At 46.1% G+C, this 26,423-nt stretch overlaps 1 protein-coding gene across 1 annotated transcript in view; it reads right to left on the minus strand.

Moving 5' to 3' along the window:
- The window catches only part of LRP2 (LDL receptor related protein 2), a 78,836-nt gene that overhangs the window by 9,646 nt on the left and 42,767 nt on the right, over window positions 1-26,423 (minus strand). Inside the window, exons 40-65 of the mRNA XM_078869039.1 lie at window positions 25,670-25,993; window positions 24,472-24,640; window positions 23,381-23,546; window positions 22,474-22,632; window positions 21,800-22,089; window positions 20,831-21,034; window positions 19,213-19,455; window positions 18,596-18,721; window positions 17,962-18,081; window positions 16,296-16,629; window positions 15,523-15,818; window positions 14,850-15,004; window positions 14,000-14,361; window positions 12,104-12,256; window positions 9,808-9,978; window positions 8,786-9,009; window positions 7,513-7,690; window positions 6,156-6,352; window positions 5,789-6,034; window positions 4,456-4,584; window positions 3,331-3,450; window positions 2,987-3,103; window positions 1,782-1,898; window positions 1,081-1,218; window positions 570-692; window positions 198-326 (exon numbers count right to left, since the gene is read on the minus strand). Of these exons, the coding sequence (XP_078725165.1) occupies window positions 198-326; window positions 570-692; window positions 1,081-1,218; window positions 1,782-1,898; window positions 2,987-3,103; window positions 3,331-3,450; window positions 4,456-4,584; window positions 5,789-6,034; window positions 6,156-6,352; window positions 7,513-7,690; window positions 8,786-9,009; window positions 9,808-9,978; window positions 12,104-12,256; window positions 14,000-14,361; window positions 14,850-15,004; window positions 15,523-15,818; window positions 16,296-16,629; window positions 17,962-18,081; window positions 18,596-18,721; window positions 19,213-19,455; window positions 20,831-21,034; window positions 21,800-22,089; window positions 22,474-22,632; window positions 23,381-23,546; window positions 24,472-24,640; window positions 25,670-25,993 (4,990 nt within the window). The remainder of the gene's footprint in view (window positions 1-197; window positions 327-569; window positions 693-1,080; window positions 1,219-1,781; window positions 1,899-2,986; window positions 3,104-3,330; window positions 3,451-4,455; window positions 4,585-5,788; window positions 6,035-6,155; window positions 6,353-7,512; window positions 7,691-8,785; window positions 9,010-9,807; window positions 9,979-12,103; window positions 12,257-13,999; window positions 14,362-14,849; window positions 15,005-15,522; window positions 15,819-16,295; window positions 16,630-17,961; window positions 18,082-18,595; window positions 18,722-19,212; window positions 19,456-20,830; window positions 21,035-21,799; window positions 22,090-22,473; window positions 22,633-23,380; window positions 23,547-24,471; window positions 24,641-25,669; window positions 25,994-26,423) is intronic.

Below are 26,423 nucleotides of genomic sequence, written 5' to 3' on the forward strand. Positions count from 1 at the left end.
TTACGCAACCGAACCAAAAAAAACCTGTATTATCAACAGTAATTGCCTCATAGATAAACTCACTCCTGTCGTAGGAACGTGGAATTCCCATCACTGCTGTAAAACAGGAGACGAGCTCCCGTATGAATGCTCATTTGTGATTTATTTGACTTAGGACAAAGCAGCCCAACAGACACATCAATAACGTGTAGACTTACTGCATCCGGTCTCGTCGGTGTTATCTCTGCACTCGTTGTAGTTGTTGCAGACGGCTGCCATCGGAATGCACCGCCCACTGGTGCACTTAAACTCCTCCTCTGTGCACGGCGCAAAAGTGGGCTCCTTACCTGCGCACAGACAACGGACGTTACATCCGACGCTGGTAACGGTTCAGAATCCGTTGAACATTGTTATTATCATCATCAGCAGCCACGCCAATCAACATTGACAAGTGATCCAGAGAAACGTATCGCAGCTGAGTAACGTAAGACGTTAATCTCTCGCGAGTGTACTAGGAGGCGCAACCTGGTAAGTTCAGTAAATTGCAGGCATAGAAACAACATGCATTATTGTCTGCAGCTTTTGCTCACATTTGTCGGGCGTCTCATCGCTCCCATCTCCACAGTCATCCACGGTGTTGCAGATCTCATGGCTGTAGATGCAGCGGTTGTTATCGCAGCGGAAGCGTCCGGGTGGATTGCAAGGTACGTCCACTGTCAGCGCAAGGGTGACGCAGAGGCATAACGAAATTCCACCAGCACATAAAATAACATGACGACAAACTTTGGCTTACGTAAAATTGTCAGCTATAGAATTTGTGGAAGGGTCTGTCTATATCTATTGGGATCCTTTTTGTGCAATGAAAATGCATAATTTCCACATGTGCCTCCTACATAAATGTACAGAGACCATCACCCTGAGGAATATTTGACTGACATTAAGAGATGACCCTTGAAATAAGATGCATGACCTGTGTGTAAGACATGCTGCAACTAGTGGTAGGCTCCACAGATCACTCAATGTCTCTCGTGATCATAGGACCACATTTTGGGGATGATGGAAATTTGCACAAGAACAGATAGATCGGCAGCTGTGGCTCACAGCAGTGGTGCAGCTCCTCATCCGAGCCGTCGCCGCAATCATTGTCTCCGTCGCACTTCCACGAGGGTGGGATACACACGTGGTTGTCGCACTCGAACGAGGATGGTGGGCACCACGTCCCGTTGGGATAGCGCGTGGCTGTTGAGGACACACCGAAAACAGTGGAAAGGCTGTTAGAGTGTTTAAAATAGGTAAAGAAAACGTTATACTGGTAGGAACCACCTGGTTCCACCAGCCCACAGGGGATTATTGTGTCCGTCCGTCCGTCGTGCATCCAAAAATGGGAGGGGTGGGGCTGGGTGGAGAGGGGAGGGTGGGAAGGGGCTGGGTGGGGAGGGTGGGGAGGGGCTGGGTGGGGAGGGGAGGGTGGGGCTGGGTGGGGAGGGGCTGGTCACCCCGTGGTGCCCTTATAAAACTCAACATTTAACCTATTCACGTCGGCCATATTTGCGGAATACACCACGCCGCCGTTGACCCTGGCCATTGACCAAGCAACCCAACGTTCCTACCAGCTCCCTCCGCAGAAATGTGTTATTAATCACTCTAAAGTATGTTGGCGTCAGCTTATCATCCTCCATAGTTCTTCTATAACACATTATTGTTCCTTGTGCACCCACAAGCCAACACCTTCCTATCTAACCCAGACAGTTCACACTTGGCCTAAGAATGTTAGTGTGCTGAACGGGGAAAGGGATACTTACGACACATAGACTCATCAGAGAAGTCCTGGCAGTCAGCAGAGCCATCGCACTTCAAGCGCTCAGGGATGCAGTGACCGCTCCTGCATTGGAAGTAGCCAGGCAGGCACGTCTGCAGTTCTGTTACAAATTGCGACCAATGTATGATTTATTACTTATGTACACATTTATTTATTTTCTTCCCTTGGCAGCACCCATAGCTATTACTGTTAGTTATATTCTCCAGATGCCACTAAGTCATGCATAGAAGAATTCTCTGGAAGGTCACCTTACCTCCACCTATGTCTATAAAATAAGGTGGAGATCTTCCTTTGTCCACCTTCTCCAGACTTTCTGGGAATTCCTTTCTCTGCCAGAGGGATCTGCACCCAACCATTCAGGGCTCCATTGCTAAATCGGCTACTCTCTGCTAATCAATGCCCATATCTATCACGAAACTCGCCATCTTTGCAATGTCCGCAAAGGCCTTGCGGGCCACAGGACTGTCTGCCCTAGAGAGGCATAATGCTTTTAAAGAGCAGCAATTACCTTATGCTGGCAAGGCTCTCCGAGCACTGCCGGATCCCTGGGCTCAAGGCCCACCGATCAAAACCTGCCGGGGCTCACGGCGTATAGGCACACCATGCCCTGCTGGCATGCCACGGGACTGGTAGCAAGGCCCGAAAAAAGGGCCAGAAAGACATGCCAAGCTCGGCAACCAAACAGTTGGTACACACCGCATGTCAGTCTGCCGAATCAACAAAGTGTCAACCACAGGGGCAGGTCCTCGCCATCAAAAAAATAACAAAGCAATAAACTAATATAATTATATATATATATAAAACTGTTGTTTGGATCAATATCTGCATGTCCAATCCCATGACAATTTGCGTAATTTTCATAGAAGTCTTTTCACGACTGCATGGTGGCATCCTGGGAATATAGTATACCTTGCCAGTCCTGGTGGTGGATGCACTCAGGCTGTATACAAAAGCATGTATTGAAACACTCATCAGAATCTTAAATGCACATTTGGCACACACGTATACATTAAATTCGCATTAAGTACACACAAAAGGCGGTAATGCGATCATGACTAAACACAGTTAAGTGATTAATTAGCCTAAGGCCAGATGTGCATCTGCATGATGTGCACTTATGTCGAAACTGTCCATAATTGGTAAACGTTACTGACACGCAGAGTGGTGAATGTTTGCTGGATGTCTCACCACAGTCGCGCTCGTCTGAATTATCACCGCAGTCATTTTCATGGTTGCAGACCCAGCGTCCCGGGATGCAGCGCTGGTTTGTGCAGCGGAACTCGCTTTCGGAGCATGGCCTTGGGGCTGAGCAGATGGGGAAGAGATCGATGGCTGAGACAGAGCAGGGCTACCACAGAGCCACTCTTCGGAAGTGAGCTAATTGTATTGTTTTTTACGTGTTTTTTTATGATTATTATGATTTTAGTTCCCCAATAAACAAATAAACAATAAATATCAAATGGGAAAATGTTTACATTGTTTGGAAAAATTAAAACACTGCAACGTTTTAATGTGTGTGGGTTTTCTCGTACCACAGTTGCGTTCATCAGAGCCATCGCCACAGTCATCGTATCGATCGCACCTCCATCGCAGTGGGATACAGCGGTGGTTGTCACAGCGGTAATCACCCAGAGGGTCACAAGTTATCTCCGCTAGTAACATAGTACAAACGGAGAACAGCTGTCGGTCAAACACTCATCATTCGAGGAGGTCACCATATGTGGAATCCAGTTAGTTTCACATGGATGGATGAAAAGCATGAATCGCGAATGCAATTAAACATGACGCACACTTTCATCAACGCTATTTGCCACAACATTAGATAATGTTTTCTAAAAATTGGTTTGGAGAAAAAAAACACATAAATATACTTAAAAAATCTATAAACCACTGCACATTTTGCTAATGAGTCTTATGACATTCAATGGAAACGAATTACATGATGGAGGAGCTGAATAAAGAAGGCTGCAAAGTGGGGATTGAGATAAATGTGAGCAAAGCAAAGGTCATGTTCAACGCAATCACTAAACTACTGGAGATATATTTTGGAGGGTCACAACTGAAAACCATATGAGAGTACGCATACCGAGGACAGTTATTGAAGGTGGACTGGGATTAACATTACGAAATAAAGTACTGTATGAGAACAAATTGGAGTGTTTTTGTAAAACTGTACTTAATTATCAAAAGCCACATAGTAATGTTCCAAAAGAATAACATTTTAACCCATGTATATTATCTACTGTCAAATATGGATCAGAAACATAGACACTGACAAAGAAATTTGAAAGAACTGGAAAGCGAAAAGCAATATGAAGATGTGTACACTTGGATTCCACTGAGAGACGGAAACAGGAGCACAAGGACTAGAGATATGTGCAGGTTAGAAACCTCATTGTGACTGTGAAGCAAAGTAAGTGGGCCTGGGCAGGACACATCAACGATGGCCAATGGTTGAGACCAATGACAGAATTACACCCAAAGGAGACAACACTCCCAAGAGGATGTCCTTTATGGAGATGCAGCAGTAAATTCATCTCATGTGGAGGTGCAAGATGGATCGTTTCCTCACAGGGTGATGAAAAATGGCAGCAGCTTGGAGCGGCTTTCATCCAACAGCGGAAAGAGCATGACTGACGATGATTACACGAGCTTACCACAGCCCCGCTCATCAGAGTTGTCACGACAGTCGTCCATGCCGTTACACACAGCCCACGTCGGGACGCAGCGGTAGTTGGTCCTGCAGGCGAACTCTGTGTGGTTGTCACACCGGTGGCTCGGACCCACTGCACGCACACGACGATCGACAGAAACTTTGAGAAGGGCAAATGGATCCATCAATGCAGTTATTGAGCACAGTAAGAGCAAGTGCTGACGATATGTCTTGTCCCTTGCTCCAGTTATAAAGTGGATTGTCAGCGACATGGATACTACATTTTTACTTATAATTCATTATCCTCATTCTTATATAACTGGGCACTTATTTATGATTGAGTTCATGTATCTAGATAAATAAATGGAATAAAAGTGCAGCACAAAAGACACGCCACCACTCCTCTTCCCAAGAGGGAAGATGCCTCTATAAGCTTGTCATTTACCTATGATGGAAGGCATTTCCTCTAGAAGCATGTAATGATTTATCCCCAGGAAATTTGATGAATTGTCAAGTATCAGCCAAAATGTTATTCAAGAATTGATTATTATTGTTGTCTGGTTTATACTGTCTTGTTTGAGCTGCCTCATTTGTCCAGGCTTGATTATTCTTTCTTGTTTTTTCTATTAGTTTAAAAGTACCATTTGCACACGATTTGTGTATGACTTGCACAGTTAATATATAATATACTCTTTCCCGCATAATTCGACACATGTATCGTGAGCTGAGGTATTGATTTACATGATTAAATCGATGAATCATTATATCTCTCGTTTAACTGTGCTCGCTAAAAGGAATGATGAATGACGGTGTAGAATAACGATGAGTGGCAGCTAAGTGACGGAACACAACGTAGACGACATCCACAGAGGAGATGGAGTGCTGAAATCGGCTCGTGTGCAGGTGCTAGGTGGATTGTTACACAGCAGGATCGGAAGGGATGGTGATGGCTTGGGAAGGCCTTCATCCAGTAGTGGATTGAAGTGTGTTTCGCAGGCACGTGCCATTTTTATGGCAGAGAGCGCAGCAGACGACGGTATGTTTGTATGTATGTATGTACGTATGTTGAACTTCATTCACACCGTACGTAGCCAACCGTGCTAATCGGAGGTGCAGGAGGACAACAAAATCGACACAAAAAGCAGTTCTGAAGATATTAGTTCTCAATCTAGATTTAAAAGTGCATAGCTCCAGTGGCTTCCTAGTATCGGAAGAGCGTTCCAGACGGCCGCAGAGCGCATCTGATGGCCAGCCAAAAGCCGCTGCTGCGATGATGACCGGAGTTCACGTGATGGAGTATGCTCCTTGACGAGATCAGCAATGTGTTGTGGACTCACTGCAGGTGTCGTGAGGCTCGTCAGAGCCATCCCCACAGTCGTCGTCCACGTCACACACCCACGAGCGGGGGATGCAGCGCCCATTGTTGCAGCGAAACTGCCCCGGGGCGCATGTGCGCGCGGCGCAGGTGGCGGAGTCCTCATCGCTGCTGTCCTGACAGTCCGGCCCGCCGTCGCACAGCCACGCCGCTGGGATGCAGCGCTTATTCATGCACTGCCACTGGTTGCTGTTGCACCGGTGGTTGACTGTGCGTGCACACACGCAACATAGAACGGCATCAGATAGAGGGAGCGTGCAGTTGGGTCGATACGGGCGAGCGTTCGAGGTTCAGTTGGCAGTTGGCAGGGGTAAAGCGATGCAACTCACAGCATAGGGTGTCCTCCTCGTCCGAGCCGTCGGGGCAATTGTTGTTGCCATTACAAAGGAGGTTGGAGCTGGTGCAGTTGCCGTCGCGGCACTGGAAGCGCCCAATGGGGCAGTAGCGGTGAGGGCACGTCGCCGGCTCGTCCGAGGCATCGCGACAGTCCCGTTGCCCATCACACTTCCACCAAATCGGGATGCACCTGTCAAAGTGCAGAGACAAAAACCACACATTTTGGACGTCATCAGGACTATTTTTCAGCAAAGCTGATCTGGTTAATATTTTTCCACCATTAATATTCCTGATTTTAAGCCAGCAGTGTTTTGACCCATAATTGATGGTGAAGATTCTACAAAAAAATTGCCTGTCTTGTGCATATCCTGAATGTTGAGTAGACAATATTATGCTTGTAAAGTTCAATTGATTGATCGATTAAAATCGATTACTACAGTCACAATATATGCAACAAACCGATGTTTTTGAATTAATATATATTGCATGTGATTGATTAATGGAAACCTTGCAGCCACGATAGATTCAGAATGCACAAGGGAAGACATTTCCATTTTTTTCTATCAAAATATTACTAAACATGACAACGTATAACTTTGTAGGTGGAGTGAATCATTATATATCTTGAATATCTAGGAAAATACATAAACGATATCATGGGACCTCCTTTGCCAGTACCAAAATATGAGAATAGGTTTTCCCCTTGTTTCTGGCAACAAAACAGGTGCGAAGATGTTAAAACACTAAAACCTTTTACAAGGAATCATGTCTGCATTAACCACAATACTTGTGGTCAGAATGCAAAAAAAAACGTACTCTGATAATATATGCATTATCTTTGAAACTGATTGGTCCACACCAGACAGCTTCTTTTGAGCCTCATCTCAACCTGCTCTGACCAATATGGTGGTGTATGGTCGAGGAAATCCTATGACTGATGTGGAATTGAAAGGCCTTTATTCAGCAGTAAATTGACAAAGAGCTGTACAATTACACATTAATTAGTTTTTGGACCTCTATATACAACTTGTTTACACCTGTCCAGACACACGCAAAAATAGTGCTGTATCTGTATTTTTGTTATTTTGATTCCTTAACACTGCACTCTGCTGATTTGTATTTAATGTTACTGTTGTTTTTGGGTCTGGTGTGGGATTTACATCCGTGCCTCTCTTACATTTTGTACAAACCTCTTTCAACCTTTGGCGTGTCGATAACACGATAACTTTTTTTTTACTCTGCAAACATAACACTTTTTTTTACTATGACGGTATCTTTCTTCACAGTGTAGTAGTGCGGCACCGTATTTAACGGTTGCTTTGCTGTCTTCTGTGGGTTCTGCGGCCTTGCCTCTCATCGTCCTGGCAACGGAACTGGGTGCTGGTGCAGCGGGCCAGGCAGCGCACGGTCGTGCCCACGTGGATGGCCGCAAAGTCGTCGGGGCACTCGCACTGGAAGCCGGCGCCACCAGCCGCCACCAGGCAAAGGTGGGAGCAGCCGCCGTTGTTGCTGCCACACGGGTTGGGCACTTGGTGGCCGCAGGGAGGGAGGGAGGGTGGGGAAAGTTGATTGAGGCCGTGTTAATGTTTTGCGGTCAATTCAGTTAAAGTTTAGAAACAAATGAAGTAATCTTTTTTTTTTATTAAACAATTTTGTATTTTTTATCAGGTAAGACCCACTGAGCTTCATAGCAATTCTTTCAGAAGCGACCTGGCCACAAATGACAGCTCAACGGAGTAGCTTATCATGTGGAAATGTATAGCAGCCAAATACTCTGAATGCATGTTGATTTTAAATGTGGAGGGAAAAACTGGAGGACCCGGAGAAAAATCCTCACAACCACGGGGAGAACATGCAAACTCCAAATATATAGGCATCAGAGTCGGGATCGAAGCCATCAGGCGAGGGAGTTAACATCTCGTCCCTTTTTACACAGGGTATCCCATTTATAGATGCCCCACTAATTTAAAAAACGGCCCTCTTGCTTTCTTTTCAACAGGTGCTTGGAGATTGTGAAAGCAAAGGCTCCATATCTCACAAAGGAGAGTGATAACAGATTTATGAGTGTATTGATATTGGAGGGAGACAAGCAGAGGCTTTGAAATAAATGTTGATATCTCTATAATTTATCATCATTATTTTAGTTTATATCACTAGCTCACACTGTATATATGTTAATAGATGACACGAATGAAAGTATGTAACAAAATCTATGACTGATATTGTCAAATTGTTATAAATATTATTTTATTTTACATGAGAGGTGTTGAATTGTGGAAGAGTTATACAATTTTTTTCTATTTAATTGTAAAATCTGCTCATTCAAGTACAAGTGAATGCAAAGTGTGCATTGTCAGTGAAATTGATAATGTACTTACTGTCATAAAAAATATGCAAGGTAAGCATTTAACACACAGAGCGGTCAACCAGTCACTGATTTAAATTGCATGTAGGGAAATTGATGACAGATCAAGCAGTAATGCTTACACAGATTAATGCAATGCATATTTAACACACAGACTACATCGGGCGTGAACATATACATTTTACAAAAAATTCTGCCAGGCAGGCAAGCTGACGGGAGGGCGGGAGGTGTCCTTTGCAAGGTCCTCATGGAGCACACCTGGCGGCTGGCGGTAGGGGTGATACACGTGGATGTCAAAGGGCCGGTGCGTGGTGTTGGCCAGCATGGTGCGGCCTTCGCCCGTGTACTTGTGCGCGCTCTCAATGCTCCTCGTGTTCCAGTCAGTCCAGAAGATCGTGTCCTCAAAGACGGTGAGCGCGAAGACGTGCGGCAACGAGCCCGCCAGTGTTGTGTGCCGATGGCTTCCATCTAGGTTTGCGTACCTTGCATTCGGGAAGCAAAGCAGATGCAATCAATGCCGTACTTTGGCGGCCACTTTACGGGTTCAGGATTGAGCAAAAACACGTACACTGACGGCAACAGAAATGCATGAGATTATGGTTGCAGTTATTTGGATTCAAGGGTTCTATTTGATTGAGTGCTGTCCTCATAACTGAGGGTTAATGCCCTAGACGGACAGATGCCTTCCATCTATTGCGATATTTAGTATCTGTCATGGAGGGGACCGTCAAACAGCTCAAAAGGGGTTGGTGGAGCAGCTATAACTCCAAATCCCAATTGGCTGCAAGGTGGTCTGGAGATAACACCACTTAAAAATGAAATGGACAATTAACCCAATGCAAGAATCTCCTGATGAAAACTTCAGATTTGATGGGTGGTGCTTTCAGTGGGAGAGTGGGTGACTCGCAATCTGAAGGTTGCGAGTTAAAATCCCGGTTGGGGGTTGACTCCGCCCATTTCTCGCTGGGGTCAAAGCAGTGAGCACCACTGTGTGGGGAAGGATGGATCCACCTCCACCACAGGAATGTGGAATTTCCACCACAGGCTAATGGGTACCAAGAGGAGATAAGCACCACCTCAATGCTCATTTGAGCAGGAAATCATTTAGATATATATTTTTTTATCATAGACAGATAAACGATATTGCTATTATTATACATTTTATATACCCCCCACACACATCTAGACCCATCTTTGCAATAGGAATAACATCAATGCCCTGACATTCCACCCCACCAGGGGTATTAATTGTGTGAGGTCACGTAGGCTAGCACACTTACTCAATGTAATTGAGATGAGCATCCGACCAGAATATGCGATCCGTGGTGTAATCGATGGTGAGACCATTGGGCCATTCCAACTTGGTGCTGATCACAACAGACTTATTTTTTCCATCCATGCCCACGCGGGCAATGTACGGCGTGGTTCCCCAGTCCGTCCAGTACAAGTACCTGCAGACACACAATGTAAGGTTTAGTTATCGCTGAATGTATTTTCATCTGACGATGAATGTCTTATCGTGGTGGTTAATTTTTGCTTAGCAAAAACTACGAGTTAAAACTGAGCATGGTACCATATATACACACACATATATTTTTGTTTTACAAATTTACTAAACAATAGCAGTGGAATGTAATAGATTGAAAAGAGACAGGTGCGAAATGAGAGATTGGGGTTCAAGGAGACTCCCAACAGGCAGGGAGATGTAAATACAATACGCAGTGGGGCCGGGAGCAGATGGGGATACAACACAGACAAGGAAACAGAGAAAGACAGGGAGAGAGAGATATATAAACCAAAACACAGGCACCACGGAGACGGGGATACCGAGAGACAGAGACATAGAGACGAAGAAAGAACATGAGAGACGAGGAAACAGAGACAAATTGAAATACACTACACATAATTTTTGTGGCCACAGACGGTAGCTGGACCCCATCTCTGTGTAGTCTGGCACACGCTTCAGCCACATCCCTCACGCGAAGACACCAATGGCTCTATAGTATACACCGACCTAGTCGTCAATAATGATAATGATGATAGTGCTCCGCACACTGCCATTACTTTCTCGACTTTGGAGAGGGGTTTCTGTGATGGCCCATTGACTGGAATAAAATATATAATGGTGGGAGCCTGCTCACGCTGAAGTATATGATCATAGGCTCCGCCACCTAGGCTCCAGAACATGCAAACACGCAAAATAACTATAATTAAAATAAAAACTATTGCTTGAATAAGTTCCTTTTTATATATAAAGAAAATTATTCAGAACGTCTTTAAGATGGATAAAAATGTTACGTAATATTCATGATCAGGATATACATATATATATGTATGACGCAATTAGTTGTAAATCTAATACGCTGCACGTGAAGTTTAACACGGTATAATCAGACACATTGCGCATCAACAACATTGAAATCACATTGATCACAGTTCACGGCACCAACAGTTGCCATTAGAGAGGCAATGTTGGTTTGTAAAACCTTGATTCAAAGTATTTAAATACATTTTGATTCTAATAAACGGCCATCCTCCAGCAGTGGATTGACATCTGTAAAAAATAGCATTATAGCTAATTGGATTCCTCCAATATATATAAAAACATTCCGAATTTGTTTCTGAAAGGTTGCAAAATTTTTACTTTCATTAAACTGAGATGTATCTGCTTTAAAGCTACCAATCGTTCTGGTTTGGCCGGAACAGAATGGTGGTTCCTCTGTCCAGAAACTTTAGTGAAAATTAGCATTTTGTCAACTTAAGATAGTACTACAGGCAAAGGGTGGGGCTACCTGAGTCGTGGGTGGGGCCAATGTCAGAAAGCGAGGCCACGCCCAGTGGCTGGGCCAGTGGTTGAGTGGGCGGGGCTATGTGAAGTGGGCGGGGCTACGTGAAGTGGGTGGGCTTACGGAGAGAGGGATGGGGCTGCCAGACTCCTCACCATGTGTCCCGGTTGAACCTCCAAGAAATGTGGTTGCATTACTTTCCCATGAATCTCAATGCACATGTCCCTTAAAACATGCATCAGTGGTACCATGTGGCGCACCACGAACTCGGCGAGCTGACATCAATTTCCTACCATGGCTAACATCCGTGGAGAGTCATATCTAAACCAATTATGGGCCTCCCCTAAGTCAACTTAGCCTTAACATTTCTACTTGGTACTGGGAAGGGTGGTTCTGGCCCCACCCACCCTGCTGTGTGCCATGCAGGCCTTGACTGGTGCTCGCTAACAGCCCTTGCCCCTATCCCCACCAGTCTGCGTCCGCTAATATGGGAGTTCTTCTTCTTGGTTCTTTCGGTAAAGTCACGTAGAAGGGAAGTAATAAAATAATAAAAATAAAACATAATAAAATAATTCTCACGACGTTTCGGCCACAACGCAAGCAGCCGTCCTCAGGTGAAACCACGGCTGCTTGCGTTGTGGCCGAAACGTCGTGAGAATTATTTTATTATGTTTTATTTTATTATTTTATTACTTCCCTTCTACGTGACTTTACCGAAAGAACCAAGAAGATGAATCCCTGCAGTCACGAAAGCTGTAAATGGGAGTTCTTGTCTTGTGCGATAACTCGCCCGAATCTGGGGTGCAGTGTGACCCCTCGTGGATTCTCCATGCAGTACGTGTGGTTGGTATCCACGCATCCCGACAGCAGCTTCTTGCGGTAGCGTCCGTCCAGCTCAGCCACGTTCACGCAGTCCAGCACGGCGTCCGCCCAGTACATCTTCCTACAGCCACAGAGCTCCGTTAGATCACTCAATATTGTACAGAGAACAGAGGGGGGGGGGGGGGCCTTGCTCATTAGATCGGGAGAGCGATGGAAAACCGGCTTTTGAACAATGAAGAGTCCTGCGCGAACGTAATAACAAACGACCGCGCCACCTGGCGGTCACGAGGCCGAACGTCAGCTTAAGGAGTGCTCGAAGATCAGTGTTCTTCACGAATTTTCAGAGGGAGACTCACTTTAGACGATAAAACATCATCAGTGTGACTGTGTGAGGGCCTTCACACATTTGAAACCATTGGGGTTGACAGCAGAACGACGGGGGCCTTTTCACTCTTTGTGTATTATCGTGGGCCGCACGTCAGAGGCCGCACTAAAAGGCCACCAGGGACCGCCAGTGAAGAACACTGTGTCGTGCATAGTTATCCGATGTGTGTGCATCGGGTTGTGCCGCGTGTTTTTCTTCGGTTCCGAAAGACGTTCCCGGCACGTGGAGCGAAACATCGGACATCATTCCAACAACACGCGGTGCAATCTGAAAACACATCGTGATAGCTATCCAACACACCCGCAAACAATGCCATGCAGCAGTCATGTTCTTATACAGTCTCTGTGCTGAGAAAAACATCAGTTAACGGCAGCAGCAATTGAATTTGCTCTAACGCATACATCCATCAGCATCTCAAGATAGCAGGTGTAGTAGATTCATTTCCACGGGAATTAGTTCAACGTTATTATACATCACACTATTCCATTAACCATAAAAAAAGAAAATGTGACATTTGAATGGGTTTTAAATAATGTTCGGTGTATGCACACACTGCATCTTCTCGGGATAATAAGCAGAGCAATCCAAAAACATGGATGACGACCATGCAAGTGGCTTGTTCTAAAAGACACAGTACGTTGACATTTCTCCAAGGCTACAATTGAAAGCATTGCTCAGAGCTAAGGGACACAATGCTTAAGGGTGCTTTTGCAACTGGCCACAATGTTCCAGTCAAATAGCTCTGGTTCCAATAACAAAATAACTGAGTTGAATTCACCAGGTGAGAGCCCATTGAGAATGAAATTCTCGTTTGTACGGTTGACCTCGGTCAACAAGCAACACATTACAGCCATAAAATATTTAACGTTCAATGTCAAACCTGAGGAGGTAAGAAATATATGAGAGAAAAGGCATGTTTAGTGGTGCAGTGTTAGATTCGATAATTGGAAGGTTACCAGTTCTGAGTGCACTTAGATTGTCATCTTTATGGGGTAAATAAATTGCACAAATTGTCAACAGTAGCCTTAGATACAGATTATGCATTTGTTTAAAGCAACTGTTTTGACTGAAACATGAAATAAAGTTACGAGTGGACTAAAATGGTAAATGTTTTCAGAAGTGTATCGTTTTAATCTGGAATTACATGAATGGTTTAGTCAAATAAATTGCATTAAACTGGCTTATTCGTAGGATAATTAATCATCCTACAGAGACTGGCCCATGCCTTAAGAACGTGGAATTTACAACACTAGTTCATGGCTGCCAACATTGACGGCTACAACCCAATTGCAAGTTTAAGCCAGGAGACACGTTGACATTCAGAGTATTTGGCTGCTATATAAATTTCCACTCGATCAGCCACCTCGTTGAGCTATCATTTGTGGCCAGGTCTGAAAAAAGAGCGAAAAAACTCAGTAGGCCTTACCTGGTAAGTATAAGACATTGACTTTCTTACGGTTTTTCACCTACACCACTCACCTGCCCACCCAGTCAATGGCCAATCCTTCCGGTGCTGGCAGATCGTGCTTCATCACCGTCTCCAGCCCCGTGCGGTTGAGGAACATGCGCTCGATCGTGCGCCGGCCGTAATCGACCCAGTAGAGACGGCGCTCCACCCGATCAAAGTCCAGCGCCACCACGTTGGTGAGGTTTTGCAGGATAGGCGCGTAGCTGCCGCCGCCCACCGTCATGTTGCGTACGTAGTAGCGGTTGGAGAAGATCAGGTACGGCTCCACCCCGCTGTTCTGCCGGCACGTGCGCCCGTCGGGCAAGCGCACGTAACCCGGTGCGCACTTGCAGAAGTACGAGCCTGCCGTGTTCTCGCACAGCTGGCTGCACACCTGAGGCCGGGCGGAATGCATTTGCGCCTTAGGATGCATCATTTGGGTCGTGCACATTTTTTTTTAACCGTATCTTTGTAAACAAAGTGGCAATGTCACTTGTAATAAGTAGAGTCTCCTTTATTGTGAACACCTTAGGGTGGCAGCTGTTTAATGTGAGTTGGACATCTTGCTGCGTGTTGTTTGGCATGATGTTGTCCGACGTTTCACTCTCCGTGATGGGAGCTTCTTTAGGATGTGCAGCGAAACGTCGGATATCAAGCTTGATGAATAACCCACAATATAACCCAATAATATTTCGGAGAGCTATACAGCACAACCTTTAGGCTAGTATTCATTCTGTAGACAGATTGATTTATAAGACAAATCAGTGAGTCTAAAAACAGACTCTGGTACCCATGCATTTGGAACTCCATTGCATTCGCATTACAGAGAGCATGCTTGGAGACGTGATGAATGAAGCAATCTCTGCATCCACGGCATCTTACCTGCGGGGTCTCGTTACACTCGTCAATGTCCTCACATGCCCTGCCATTCGCCATGAGCCGGAAGCCAGCCCAACAGGAGCAGTAGAAGCTCGTGAGGGTGTTGGTGCAATTGTGGGCACACTGGTTTATGGATGCGTAGAGGCATTCATTAATGCCTGAACAGAGAATGCACGACAAAAGCCAAGAATAAAACAATATAGTGTTATTAAATAACATATTTTGTACACTTTTTATTTACGTCTGAAACAGTTTATATACAGGAGTGTTCTTGTTCGTTGTTACATTCGCACGTATACATTACTGTAGCTCCTGTGTATGTTGTTGCAAATCCCATGAATCCACACATCGACATCTACATTCGTCAGGTGTAAAGGTAAGCCCCAATTTACAATTAAGCGACGACAATTCTCAGATTATAGAGATTATGGGCATGGGTATCTCGTGTCCCATAGAGACCTTTTGTGTAAATAAAAACTGATGAAGGTAAGCCAATTGTTGTGTGCGTTTGCAAACATTACATCTCAATATAATTCACATTAAACAAAATCTTTAAAGACAGACATTTCGCTGTTTTGTAACCCACTTACAATGTAATTAAATTAAAAGCATTATCAGGACCAATCATCACAAGTGGGTCAAAAAAGCGTTTCTTGATAGGAATGAGTACACGTACCACATCCCTTCTCGTCGCTGCCATCTGCGCAGTCGTTGGCCTGGTTGCACACCAGGTGGACGGCTATGCACTCTCCCCCACCGCACTGAAAGAATCCCGGAGCGCAGGTGGGGCGCGGCTGGTGACACAAGTGGGTGTCTTCATCAGATCCGTCCCCACAGTCGTTATCTCCATCGCAGGCAAAGATTCGCGGGATGCAGCGCCCGTTCTCGCAGGTGAACTGGTTCTGCCGGCACGTGGGGTATGTGCAACCACGCTCGTCTGACCCATCACCGCAGTCGTTCCTCCTGTCACACCTGCACGAAATAGGAATAAAAACCATGGGTCGTTCTCTTTGACCGGGAAGCAACTTTTAGCTGTGCTCTAGTTCTGGGGTTTGTCAACCGGAGTCCAACAAATTGTTTAGTGGCCGGGGATAACTTCACGTGGCCACAGCAGCTGAAATTACACATTGGAGGCATGGGGCGTGAGGCTGTGAATTCCTGCAAAGTTTGCAACTGAACGATTATTTGTAGATTTTCTTTTTTCCCTTTTAGGCCGGTGTCGACAACGAGGCTCAAAATACCCCTCCAGAGCTGCCCTCGAGGAGAGGCCCTTTTTGTCGGAATGAGTCTCAAGCGAGAAATCGCAGGGCTACGCTTCCTTGCCGTCACGCGTCAACTTTTGTTTACGGTGACGTAATGTTTTAACATTTGCCGGGACCGCATGCAATCGATCAAAATCGCGCGACCGTTGACAACGACGACAACGGCGGCGCTTAGTCCGTCCATTACCGGTATGGACTGTGCACGCAGAGGCCATTGTCGCAGGCGAACTCGCTGCCCGTGCAGGATCGCCGCGTGCAGTTCTGATGCTCGTCGAGTGCGTCGGAGCAGTCGGCGTCGCCGTCGCACACGAATCTGCGCTCAATGCAGCGCCGCCGCGGCGGGCTTGCGTTGGTGCACGTGAACTCGTCGGGGCCGCACGTGCGCGCACCACACGCGTGCCTCCCGTCCTCGTCGCTGCCGTCGCCACAGTCGTTGTCGCCATCGCAGATCCAGCTTCCAGGGATGCAGCGCCCGCTGTCGCAGGTGAACTGCGTGCTGGGGCAGGTGCGTCCCGGGTCCGCTGGGAGGACACGGGTTTTTTTGAAGCGTCAGGCCATTGTGATTGTGGCGGTGTTTTGTTTTGTGCGGAAACTATGTTTGTTTGTTTGATGACAACAATCCTTATGCAAAGGTCAACATAGATAATTTTCCTGTTATCTATTGCCCATATTGCATACAATTTGTTGTTACGATTACCTTGTAGCAGCATGTCAATACGCTCCTCGATGAGGGCATCTCTGGGCTGTGCTTGTCCTGGGGAGCTATTTAATTATACTTCACCATGTTGGTGAGTGCAGGTTGGTTAAGGTGGGGACCATGGGTGTGCAAGCTTATTAACAATTAACAAAGTAGAACCATTCGCTTTGTTACAATGCCCTCTGCCGCCTACCACGTAATCCCACAGCCCGATGGCAACCTGTTTGTGCATTGTGGTCACCCATGCAGGCAATATCCAGGCTCAGTTCCTGATTAGCTTCTATGATCTGATAAGATTGGGCCGTTTCTGGGTTATATTGTCATAGGCACAGCATTATGATGCTGCTGTTTGTTCCCCAATTTTGATCACCTGCCACCCAACCACGCTGGTGTTCCCTCTCCTGTTGAGTGATATCTTCAGTTGCAGTTATATTATAAATCCAGATTAGGTTGACATTTTACATTTTGCAATAAAACATTCTGCCAGTGGCAATGAAATTTTTTTTACATATTGTGTACATATAATGAAAATGAGGGTTTAAAAAATTATACTTTTCAATGGCATAAGTAATAAAAAAATCATGAGGACTGCTGACCTACGTCAGCAGTCCTCCTGCTGTGTTTGTTTCACACCTGATGACAGTTGCTTGTGTTGCGATCGAAACGTCGTGATCTATTATTTTTATTTAATGTTTTCTACCTACGTGACTTTACCGAAAGAACCAAAGAGTAATGTTCCTTTGTCAAGGCACCCAGAGGTAATGTGTTGTTTGACCATACTTCACCATGCCGGTCAGTATGGGTTGGGGAAAGGGAAGGGACAATACCAATACAGATATCACTCATCACTGATGCCAGGAATCAAACTCTAATTTTTGGGTTCTAAGCACGTGGCGCTAACTAATGCATCACTGCTCTGACCACACGTGAATACACATTCTAAATGCAGTACGTCACATATCCGACTCTCTGGGGACTGAGGTATAGGCGAATATGTGAACAGGCCTGATATGTAAGCATCTACAAAGAATGACAGTTACACCGTGCACAAATACTGCATGAGTTCAGGGCCGGATATGTGACGGTCGGATATGCAATTTTGTGCTGTTGTCAAACTCTCTGACTTGTACAGTTCTGTGCTAATGGTCGCACTCACAGCAGGAGGAGGGCTCATCTGCGTTGTCCGTGCAGTCCTGCTCACTGTTGCACACCCACGCGAGGGGGATGCACTGGCCGTTTCCACAGCGGAACTCATTGGCGCTGCATGACACGGAATCTGCCACCCAACAGGACATGCGCGGCATCTGCAAGTCAAGCTCGGCCGAGGAAAACGTATCGTGGAAAATGTTACGCATTAAATAGCTTACGTACAGGAATTATTTTGTGTGTTCATGTTTCCAAGTTTCCTGTGACGTTTCTATCCAGGGTACAATATGGTAATTTAGTAACATTTGTGGCATTCGCAACAAATTCAAATAATTGATGATAACATTCAATTAACATACAGCCCCTTGTCGATCCACCGCTAGATAAGAGATGTTATTTGGCTATACTCGTTAGTGTGGAGTGGTAAAGGGGTAGGCCCAGGACCAGTTCAGATATCACTCAGCACTGACATTACCCATGGCCAATACCTCAAATCGTCGTGTTTAATGTGCAGTGCGCTAACCGCTGCGCCACCACTCCACTCCCACAAAATTGCAGTGCTGTATATCCATTGAAATACAGAGAAAAGTGAACGCTCTCGCGTGTGGTGTCATCGTCGCAATGGAATACACAGGGCAGCGTACGGCAGAAGATGGGGTTTTCGTCGCTGTTGTCGCCACAGTCGTTATCGCCATCGCAGAGGTAATGTCGAGGTACGCAGATGTTAGTCGTCAGGCACCTGAGGAGGCCTGGCCGGCAGGTACGCTCAGCTGGGGAGGGAACATCACATTCGTTATTGAAGAGATGAAACATGCGTTTAGAGTATTTGGCGGCTATAAATGTCGACATGATAAGTCACTGTCATAGAATTCGAGTTTCCAAAATGTTAAAAGGCACCAAAAATAAAATTTTCAGTAGAACCTGTATCCTCACTATATATATATTTTACCAAAGCTGAAAGGGAAATATAAATTTTTTTCACGGGACTTTAAAACTTCACCTCTTTCATACTGAATACATCCTTGTTATCAGAGCTGTTCATAATTTGGACACAAAGGTGACAGACCCGCATCTTAGTAATTTTATGCGTACAGATACAGAGTACACCGCGGATAACGTGGTACCAATATTTTATTTTCTCACGGCAACGTGACGCTCACAAACATTTTCCGCTCAGAGCCAAGGTTGCCAGTTGAACTTTCACCTCCTGACGAGTTAAAGGGGGGGGAGGGGGGGGGCCCAACAAGCAGCGGATTCTCACGGCAGTGCTGCTCGTCCGACGTGGCGTTGTCGCGGCAGTTGTTGACGCCGTTGCAGACTTGGGAGCGGGCGATGCAGCGCCCGTTGGTGCAGGCGAACTCGGCGGCCGGGTCGCAGGTGCGGAAGGTGCACCCCTCCTCGTCGCTGCTGTCCCCGCAATCGTTGGTGTGGTCGCAGCGGTAGCCGTAGCGCACGCAGCGCCCGTTGCGGCACGTGAAGTCGGTGGGCTCGCACGTGTGGAAAGCTGCGGGGGGCGAAGGGGAGCACTGGTGAGGAGCGCGGTCGGCTACGTACGGTGCGAAAGAAGTTCAACATGTGTGCATACGTGCAATTTTGCAAAGGCGTCGTCTGCAACTGTTTATGTTGACTCCTAGTTTTTTTTTGGGGGAATGCTTTACGACTACAAAATCTTGAAAGCCTCAATGCATTAGCTCTGTCCTTCTGTCTGTAACTGTAAGGGAGTGGGGGTCATGATTAGCACCTCCAAATAGCACAGCTGCCTAGTATGGTGCGAAAGAAGTTCAACATACATACAGGATAAGCGTTGTGTCGCTATTAGGGAGTTAACTTATAGTCGTTCATTCATCAAAGGGTTGCCCAAAACTTAAAAGCCAGTGCAAAAAGGATTGAGCTCATTGGCCAAGGTGATGACATCGTGGAATCTCTGTGACGTTGTCAAGTTGTACGTCTAGAAATGTAACGTTATCATTGCTAAATAAATACTTCCATGGACAGAAGCATAAATGCCACACATTCCGAAATCCATTTTTCGTTCTTGCTTAACCTACCACGACATGTAGCAGCTACGCCTATCATGCAGGGATCGTCATGTAGAGTGGTGAATTGCGTGGATGATGCAGTGGCGAAACGAGGTAAAGGTACAGCCTTGCGATTGCTCGCTCACACCACTGCTGGAAGAAAGGCCTCCTCTACAGGAAGCTCTTGAAAGCCCCTCTCTCTCAGGTAATCTGATCGACTCTTCCACACTGGACAGACGTTTTGGCTGAGGTGGGAGTACGCAACACTTTGCGCCGCCACACACGGTGGAGGGCGTGGGATCTTAGAAACGTGCCCATTGCACCAGCTGTCGATGTTCCCTAGATTACTCTAGAAGTCAGTGTGCTAACCATGACACACCAGGGCAGACAGTCCGAATAACGGAAGCTAAATTATACAGGTTTTTCCCTCGCTTCATGCAGTAGATGCGTTGCAAAAAAAAGGGCGCAAAAAGCGAAACTGCACGAGACAGCTGCCTGCTGAGTAGCGCACACAATATACACACACACACACACTTGCAATACACACACAATACAAACACTCGCAATACACACACACAACACACACAAACAATACACACACACAATACACACAATACACACTCACAATACACACACTCACAATCTTGTCCCACTTCAGACCGCATAGCCTCACATGAGTGAATTAAAACCGCATATGATGAATGTTGGGTAGAAATAGGTTTGCCGTATCTACGCGAAATCGTACAAATCGAACCCCCATAAAAGTATATATGCATATTGAACTTCTTTCACACCGTACGTAGTAAAGTGATAATTCATCGGATGTGCGAGGGAAACCCGTGCTTGGCAGCACAAACTCACCACAGACCCTCTCGAGCTCATCGCTGCCGTCACGGCAGTTGTCCCGGTTGTCGCACTTGTTGCGGGATGGAATGCAGCGGCCATTGAGGCACGTGAATTGGCTGGTGGCACACTGCTGCCCGTTGTCGTCGATGCAGTCCTTGCCGCCGTTGGCCAGGTACCAACGGCCCTGTGCAGGGCACTGGCACTCCACGCCACTGGGACCTGGGCGCATTCGCAAAGCGGGCGTAAAATTGGACGTGAGCGTTAAGTGTGCTGAACTTTCATTACACGGGGCTATCGGTAAAAAAAAGACAATTCGATGATGGTTTCAGGTGCAGAGATTATCGTACATGGAGTGAAGGGGCAAATTTAGACTGCCCACGAGCGTCCAACGGTCCCAAAGAGGCGTATCTGATTGGTGCATCCACACGTGCTAAGCGGCCAATAAGACCGCCCCGCGAGCATCAGTTTCAGTTTCATTTATTATCGATAGCCCTGTGAGCCATGCGGCTCTTGACTCGGGTGCAACCGCAACAAACAAAACATGAGCAAACAACATCTTAAAGTGACTACGCACAACAGAAATGCTGAGCAACTCCTTCGATAAGCACATCTCACTTGGAGGAGAGAGCTATGATTTGGGCATAGTTTGCGAAAATACATCTTCAAGTTAGGCAGACTTTGGTTTTGGTTTGGGCATCATGACACCTAGAGAGAACGTCAGGGCTACAGCTGCTGCTGTGAATGCGGTTGCTGGTTTTTGGAAGTTCTTCAAGGTATGAATGGAAACGAGCTGCTAGCTTTGCCTCATCTGATTTGATCAGTGTGGATGCAAGTGAGCACTATAAACACTGAAAGAGCCACGTGATATGCGCCCTCAGCAGTTCCCCACGAAGCATAATTTCCCTGCGATTGCCACCACAGCGATGGCACGAAAAGAAGAAATACAACGAATCTCATGAGGGCACGAATAAACGGCTCGAGCACCTGGCACACAGATGTGGCTGCAGCCGCCGTTGAACTGGTTGCATGGGTTTGAGCAACGCTGCTGCTTGCTGGCCGTCAGTATGTGAATGTCCATGGGCCGGTAGGGCAGGTTCTGGATCATGACCACCTGGTCCGCGCCATCGTCCTTGGTGGCACGGTACACACTCTTAGTGTTCCAGTCCGTCCAGTAAACGTGCTGCTCGTGTATGGTCAGGGCGAAGGGGTACACGGCCATGCTGACGATCACCTCACGCCTGTCGCCGGTCAGCGTGGACCGTTCGATCTTCTGCCTGTGGCAGATTTGGACGGCGCCAGGTAATGTTACACCACGATACGAGGCGACGCAAACTGATTTCGCTCGCTCTGAGTAGGTCCCCGCACATGGAGCAAAAGGTCAGAACATTGTGACGAACAACACACAGTACAACGCCAAAATAACAAAAAAAACATCCGATAGCTAAACAACAAAATATGCTCGTCGTGGAATTCTGCTCCTTCAATTGATTTTATCACAAGGTTATTATATTATCCATAAAATCGCCATCTAAAAAATGTTTGTATGTGGTTTCATTGTAAAAAATAACAATGAAGGACAATAGATTAATGAATCGATAGCTCATCAATTAATACAGATAAGATATAACAATGGTGGAACTTTTATAAAATATATCTACCTGTAAGCATCAGCCCAGTACAGCATGTTTTCTGAGTAGTCGAGTGTGAGTCCATTGGGCCACACAAGGCTACTGTTGATGATTGGAACTCGGAAGTTTCCACCCAGCGTGGCCCTTTCAATCTTGGCATTGACACTCCAGTCTGTCCAGTACATGTAACTGATGAAAGAACATTTTGTCAGAGGAAACAAATGACACATTGTGAAACATGGCACTCATTTCTTCTTCTTTGGATACTCACTTGGAGCAGAGTATTCAACCGAACGCGTCAAATGTTTTGGCAGTATCTGGATAATGTAGCGACAAAAGGTGTTTAGCAAAGGGAGAGCAGCATGTCCAATCGATGGCGTGTTCTAACTAATGGAGACGCTAATGCTTGGCTGTCTTTTATGTAAGCCCTTACTGACAACCAGGATTTAAATTTGCTCTTGAAATGTCGGGGTAAACACGGGTGGTTTTCATTGGTGCAGCACGTATGTATGTATTTTAAACTTATTTCGCATTGTATGTACCCAACCATGCTAATCGGAGGTGCGGGGGAAGGACAACAAACTAAACACAAAAAGCAGTTCATAACAAATTAGTTTTCAATCTAGATATAAAGGTGCATTGCTCCTATGGCTTCCTAATAACCTAAAGAAGAGCATTCCAGACGGCCGCAGAAGCACATCTGAACGCTCGCGATGCAGTGACCATCTTTGTTCGATGGCTCAACAAAAGAAACGTGGCCCCCCGTCCAATTTTCACCCTCTTCTCCGTAAGCCCGGCACCTGGGCCCCTCCCGCTGTTGCGGGCCCCGGTGCAGTCGCGCTGCCTGCGCACTCAACAGCTACGCCATTCCGCGCGCTGACGAAAGCTGGTGGCGAATGAAGTGCACCGTTGGAGGCAGCGAGACGAGAGCGCTCACCCCTTGCACGGGTCCAGCATGATGGCACGCGGCCGCGGCACGAGCGCCACCACTGTGCGGTTGCCGCCGTCCAGCCCCATGGAGCCGATGGTTTGGTTGGCGTGGTCGCTGTAGTAGATGCGCCGATTGATCCAGTCGAACGCGATCCCGTCAGGGGAACCCAGATCTGGTAAGGGAAATGCGCCATGTGGACAAATGCGTTTGTGTGTGTGTATGTCGGTGGCGAGTGGATGGGAGCAGTGACGCAGCGGTTACTGCTCACGGCCAATACCAGAGACGATTATCTGAACCGGTCTTAGGCCTCCCCTAGGTCGACTCAGCCTCAATTCAGTACCTGGTGTGGTGAATAAAACATCACCACTGGGAAGACAAACGTGGTCGCGCGTGGTGCTGGCTCCCCACCCCCGTGTGTACTGTTCTGGCCTTCATAGCAGCTGGCTAACATCACTTGCCCCAACAGTCTGTTAAAGAATATAAGTAAATATTTGTCTTTGTTACTTGATGGGAATGTTGTATAACTCCAAGAACTGAGTGAATGTGAACAAAATGCATTGCATTCAAATGTAAAATTATGCAGAGGGTAAACTTCTGCATAATTTGGCCTGTTGGTTAATACTCATGACATCACTGAAATTGTACAGTTTCAGAATGTTTTAAGGCCAATGCCATGAACCATGTCATGCTAAATATAATTATATTCAAACTTATTTCATGAAATGAAAAACCAATTCGGATATTTGACAATTTCGAATGTTGTATTTTTTTAAATTTTATTTTTCATGTTTTCAACTAAAGATATATTTCCATGTGCAATGGCATTGAAGTTTTTGTTTCTGTTAAGCTATAACTGTTGGAATGGGACTTTATATAATACATGTTTAAATTCATTATGATAAGGTATGGATGGGCTAGATGCTTCTCTGGGTTCAGTTGGTATTCCACAATGACAGTGATAAAGTACATCGAGGCTGGATGTGGGCCTGAGTGCTATACCACACTGACACTTACAAGGTGGAAGTGGGTTGGTATGGCATTCCACAATGGCAGTGATAAGGTATTGGTGGGAGTGTATGTGTGTTGAGATGCCATACCGCTGGCAATTACGGTGACAGAGGAGGGGGAACTCAGACTGAAGAAGCTGATTCGGCTGCGAGCCAGACCCATGCTCTGCGTGAAGTACACTCGCCCATCTGCGATGTCAAAGTCCAGCGCCACTGCCACTCGTGACACTTGTGCGGTTGGGATGGGCAGGCTGTGGTCCTGGGATTGGCGAAAAAAAATCAAACGCTCGTTATCGCAGTTGTTGTTGCAGGCAAACACATTCGTTGATTTAAGGTCCAATTTCTTTGTGCAGTGGCAGCTCTTGTGTTTTTTGAGATCCACGGTAGAAGCTGTAATTGGGAGAATCTGGTCATCATATATTGTACATGAGAGTATATTAGGTAGATCAATATAATGAGATCAATGTAGTACCTTTCTAATGTAAAGTTTATGTTTAATCACTGTCTTTTTGTACAAATATAGTACGATAACAAAATATTACAGTGTTATCTATGTGCCTAAAGAGGAACGTTTTCAGTGTATTTTATCTACTTTGAGATGGATTGGAAACATGCACACAAAATAAAGCACGAAGATATGCATGCCCCTGAATGACACTGAGACACAAAAAGAAGATCTCATGGATCAGAGAACAAATGCACATTAGAGATTTCAGATTGACTATTCATAAAGTGACCTTTGGCAGGACACATTGCTAGAAGGGAAGACGGTCAATGGATGAGATTTGTGTGGAATGAATCAAAGCTGGGGACATCTCCAAAAGAAAAACGGAGAAATGAGACCACTTCAAGGGCAGGAGTGAGATGAGTTGTGGCATTGTGGCATCGTGATGGATGGTGATGTCATGAATAGGCCTTCATTCAGCAGTGGATAAGTCAAGGATAATTATGAGACCACTAACTGTACCTATTTAAGAAATACCAACAGCAACAGAGACAAAAACCTGCGCATAGATATGAGGTATCTGCAGCCTTCATTTAAATTCATGAACATGAAATCCATGCACATGTATTATTGACTAGAGTATTAAATATGAACACCATACAAACAATTCAATTTACATGAAAACACGTTTTAAAATAAAATCATTATTTTATATTTAGAACATAATTATCTTGTCCAAAGCCAGGCATTCCTCAGCACCTATCATCAGTCACGGAGCACCCATCGGCGTATGATCGTGCCCACTGCTGCTGCTCACACAGTGAGCCTGAGCGGGGTCATTACCTCTGGGTCGAGGCGCATGCTGCGGATGGAGTCTTCCGTAACAAACACGAGGTACTCGTCGGAGGGCATCACACAGCTCACTCGGTCCGAGCCCAGCTCTCCGTGAGCGCAGGCGCACGTGGCTGTCGTGACATTGGGCAGGGCGAAGCAGAACTGCTGGCAGCCGCCGTTGTTCAGCTGGCATGGATTGAAGTTAATGAGCTCGGGAGCTGTGGGCTGCACACGTGGGTCGAAGATGGTGACGTCACGCAGTGTGCCCAGGTTGTCGCGAATCACCTCTGGTGGCGGTGGAGAGGCCTGTGGCTCCTTGCTGGCCTGCAGCACCTGTGAAGGACCCAGCAGGGGGAAAACAGTTTCACAGGAGGGCCAAAACATCCAGATTTTTTTTCCTAAAGCCTTTCACCCAAAATGAAGGCAAAAAAACCACGTCACTTTTCCAGTCCTAGATGAATAATGAGTATAACAAGTGTCACACCAATATGTATTTTATCATTTTAAATGAGAATGAGCCATGTAGTGCATCAGTGGACTGTGCCAATTGCAATTGGAAAGCTCCGAGTTAAATTTAGTTTTGGCGTCGATTTGGTGTTATATCCCTCCGTAGTCGATAAAGTGAGTAACACATTGAGGGGAAGTCAACAGTGGCTGTACATAGAAGAAGAGCACCTCCACATGCTCCATTTAGTGGTAGCCACTAACTTATTTTTTGTCTAAAACTCTAAATATGAACTTCAAATGCCCTTAAAAAACATAT

The sequence above is a fragment of the Lampetra fluviatilis genome, chromosome 2 (assembly GCF_964198595.1).
Source record: "Lampetra fluviatilis chromosome 2, kcLamFluv1.1, whole genome shotgun sequence".
In the NCBI taxonomy this organism is placed as follows: Eukaryota; Metazoa; Chordata; class Hyperoartia; order Petromyzontiformes; family Petromyzontidae; genus Lampetra; species Lampetra fluviatilis.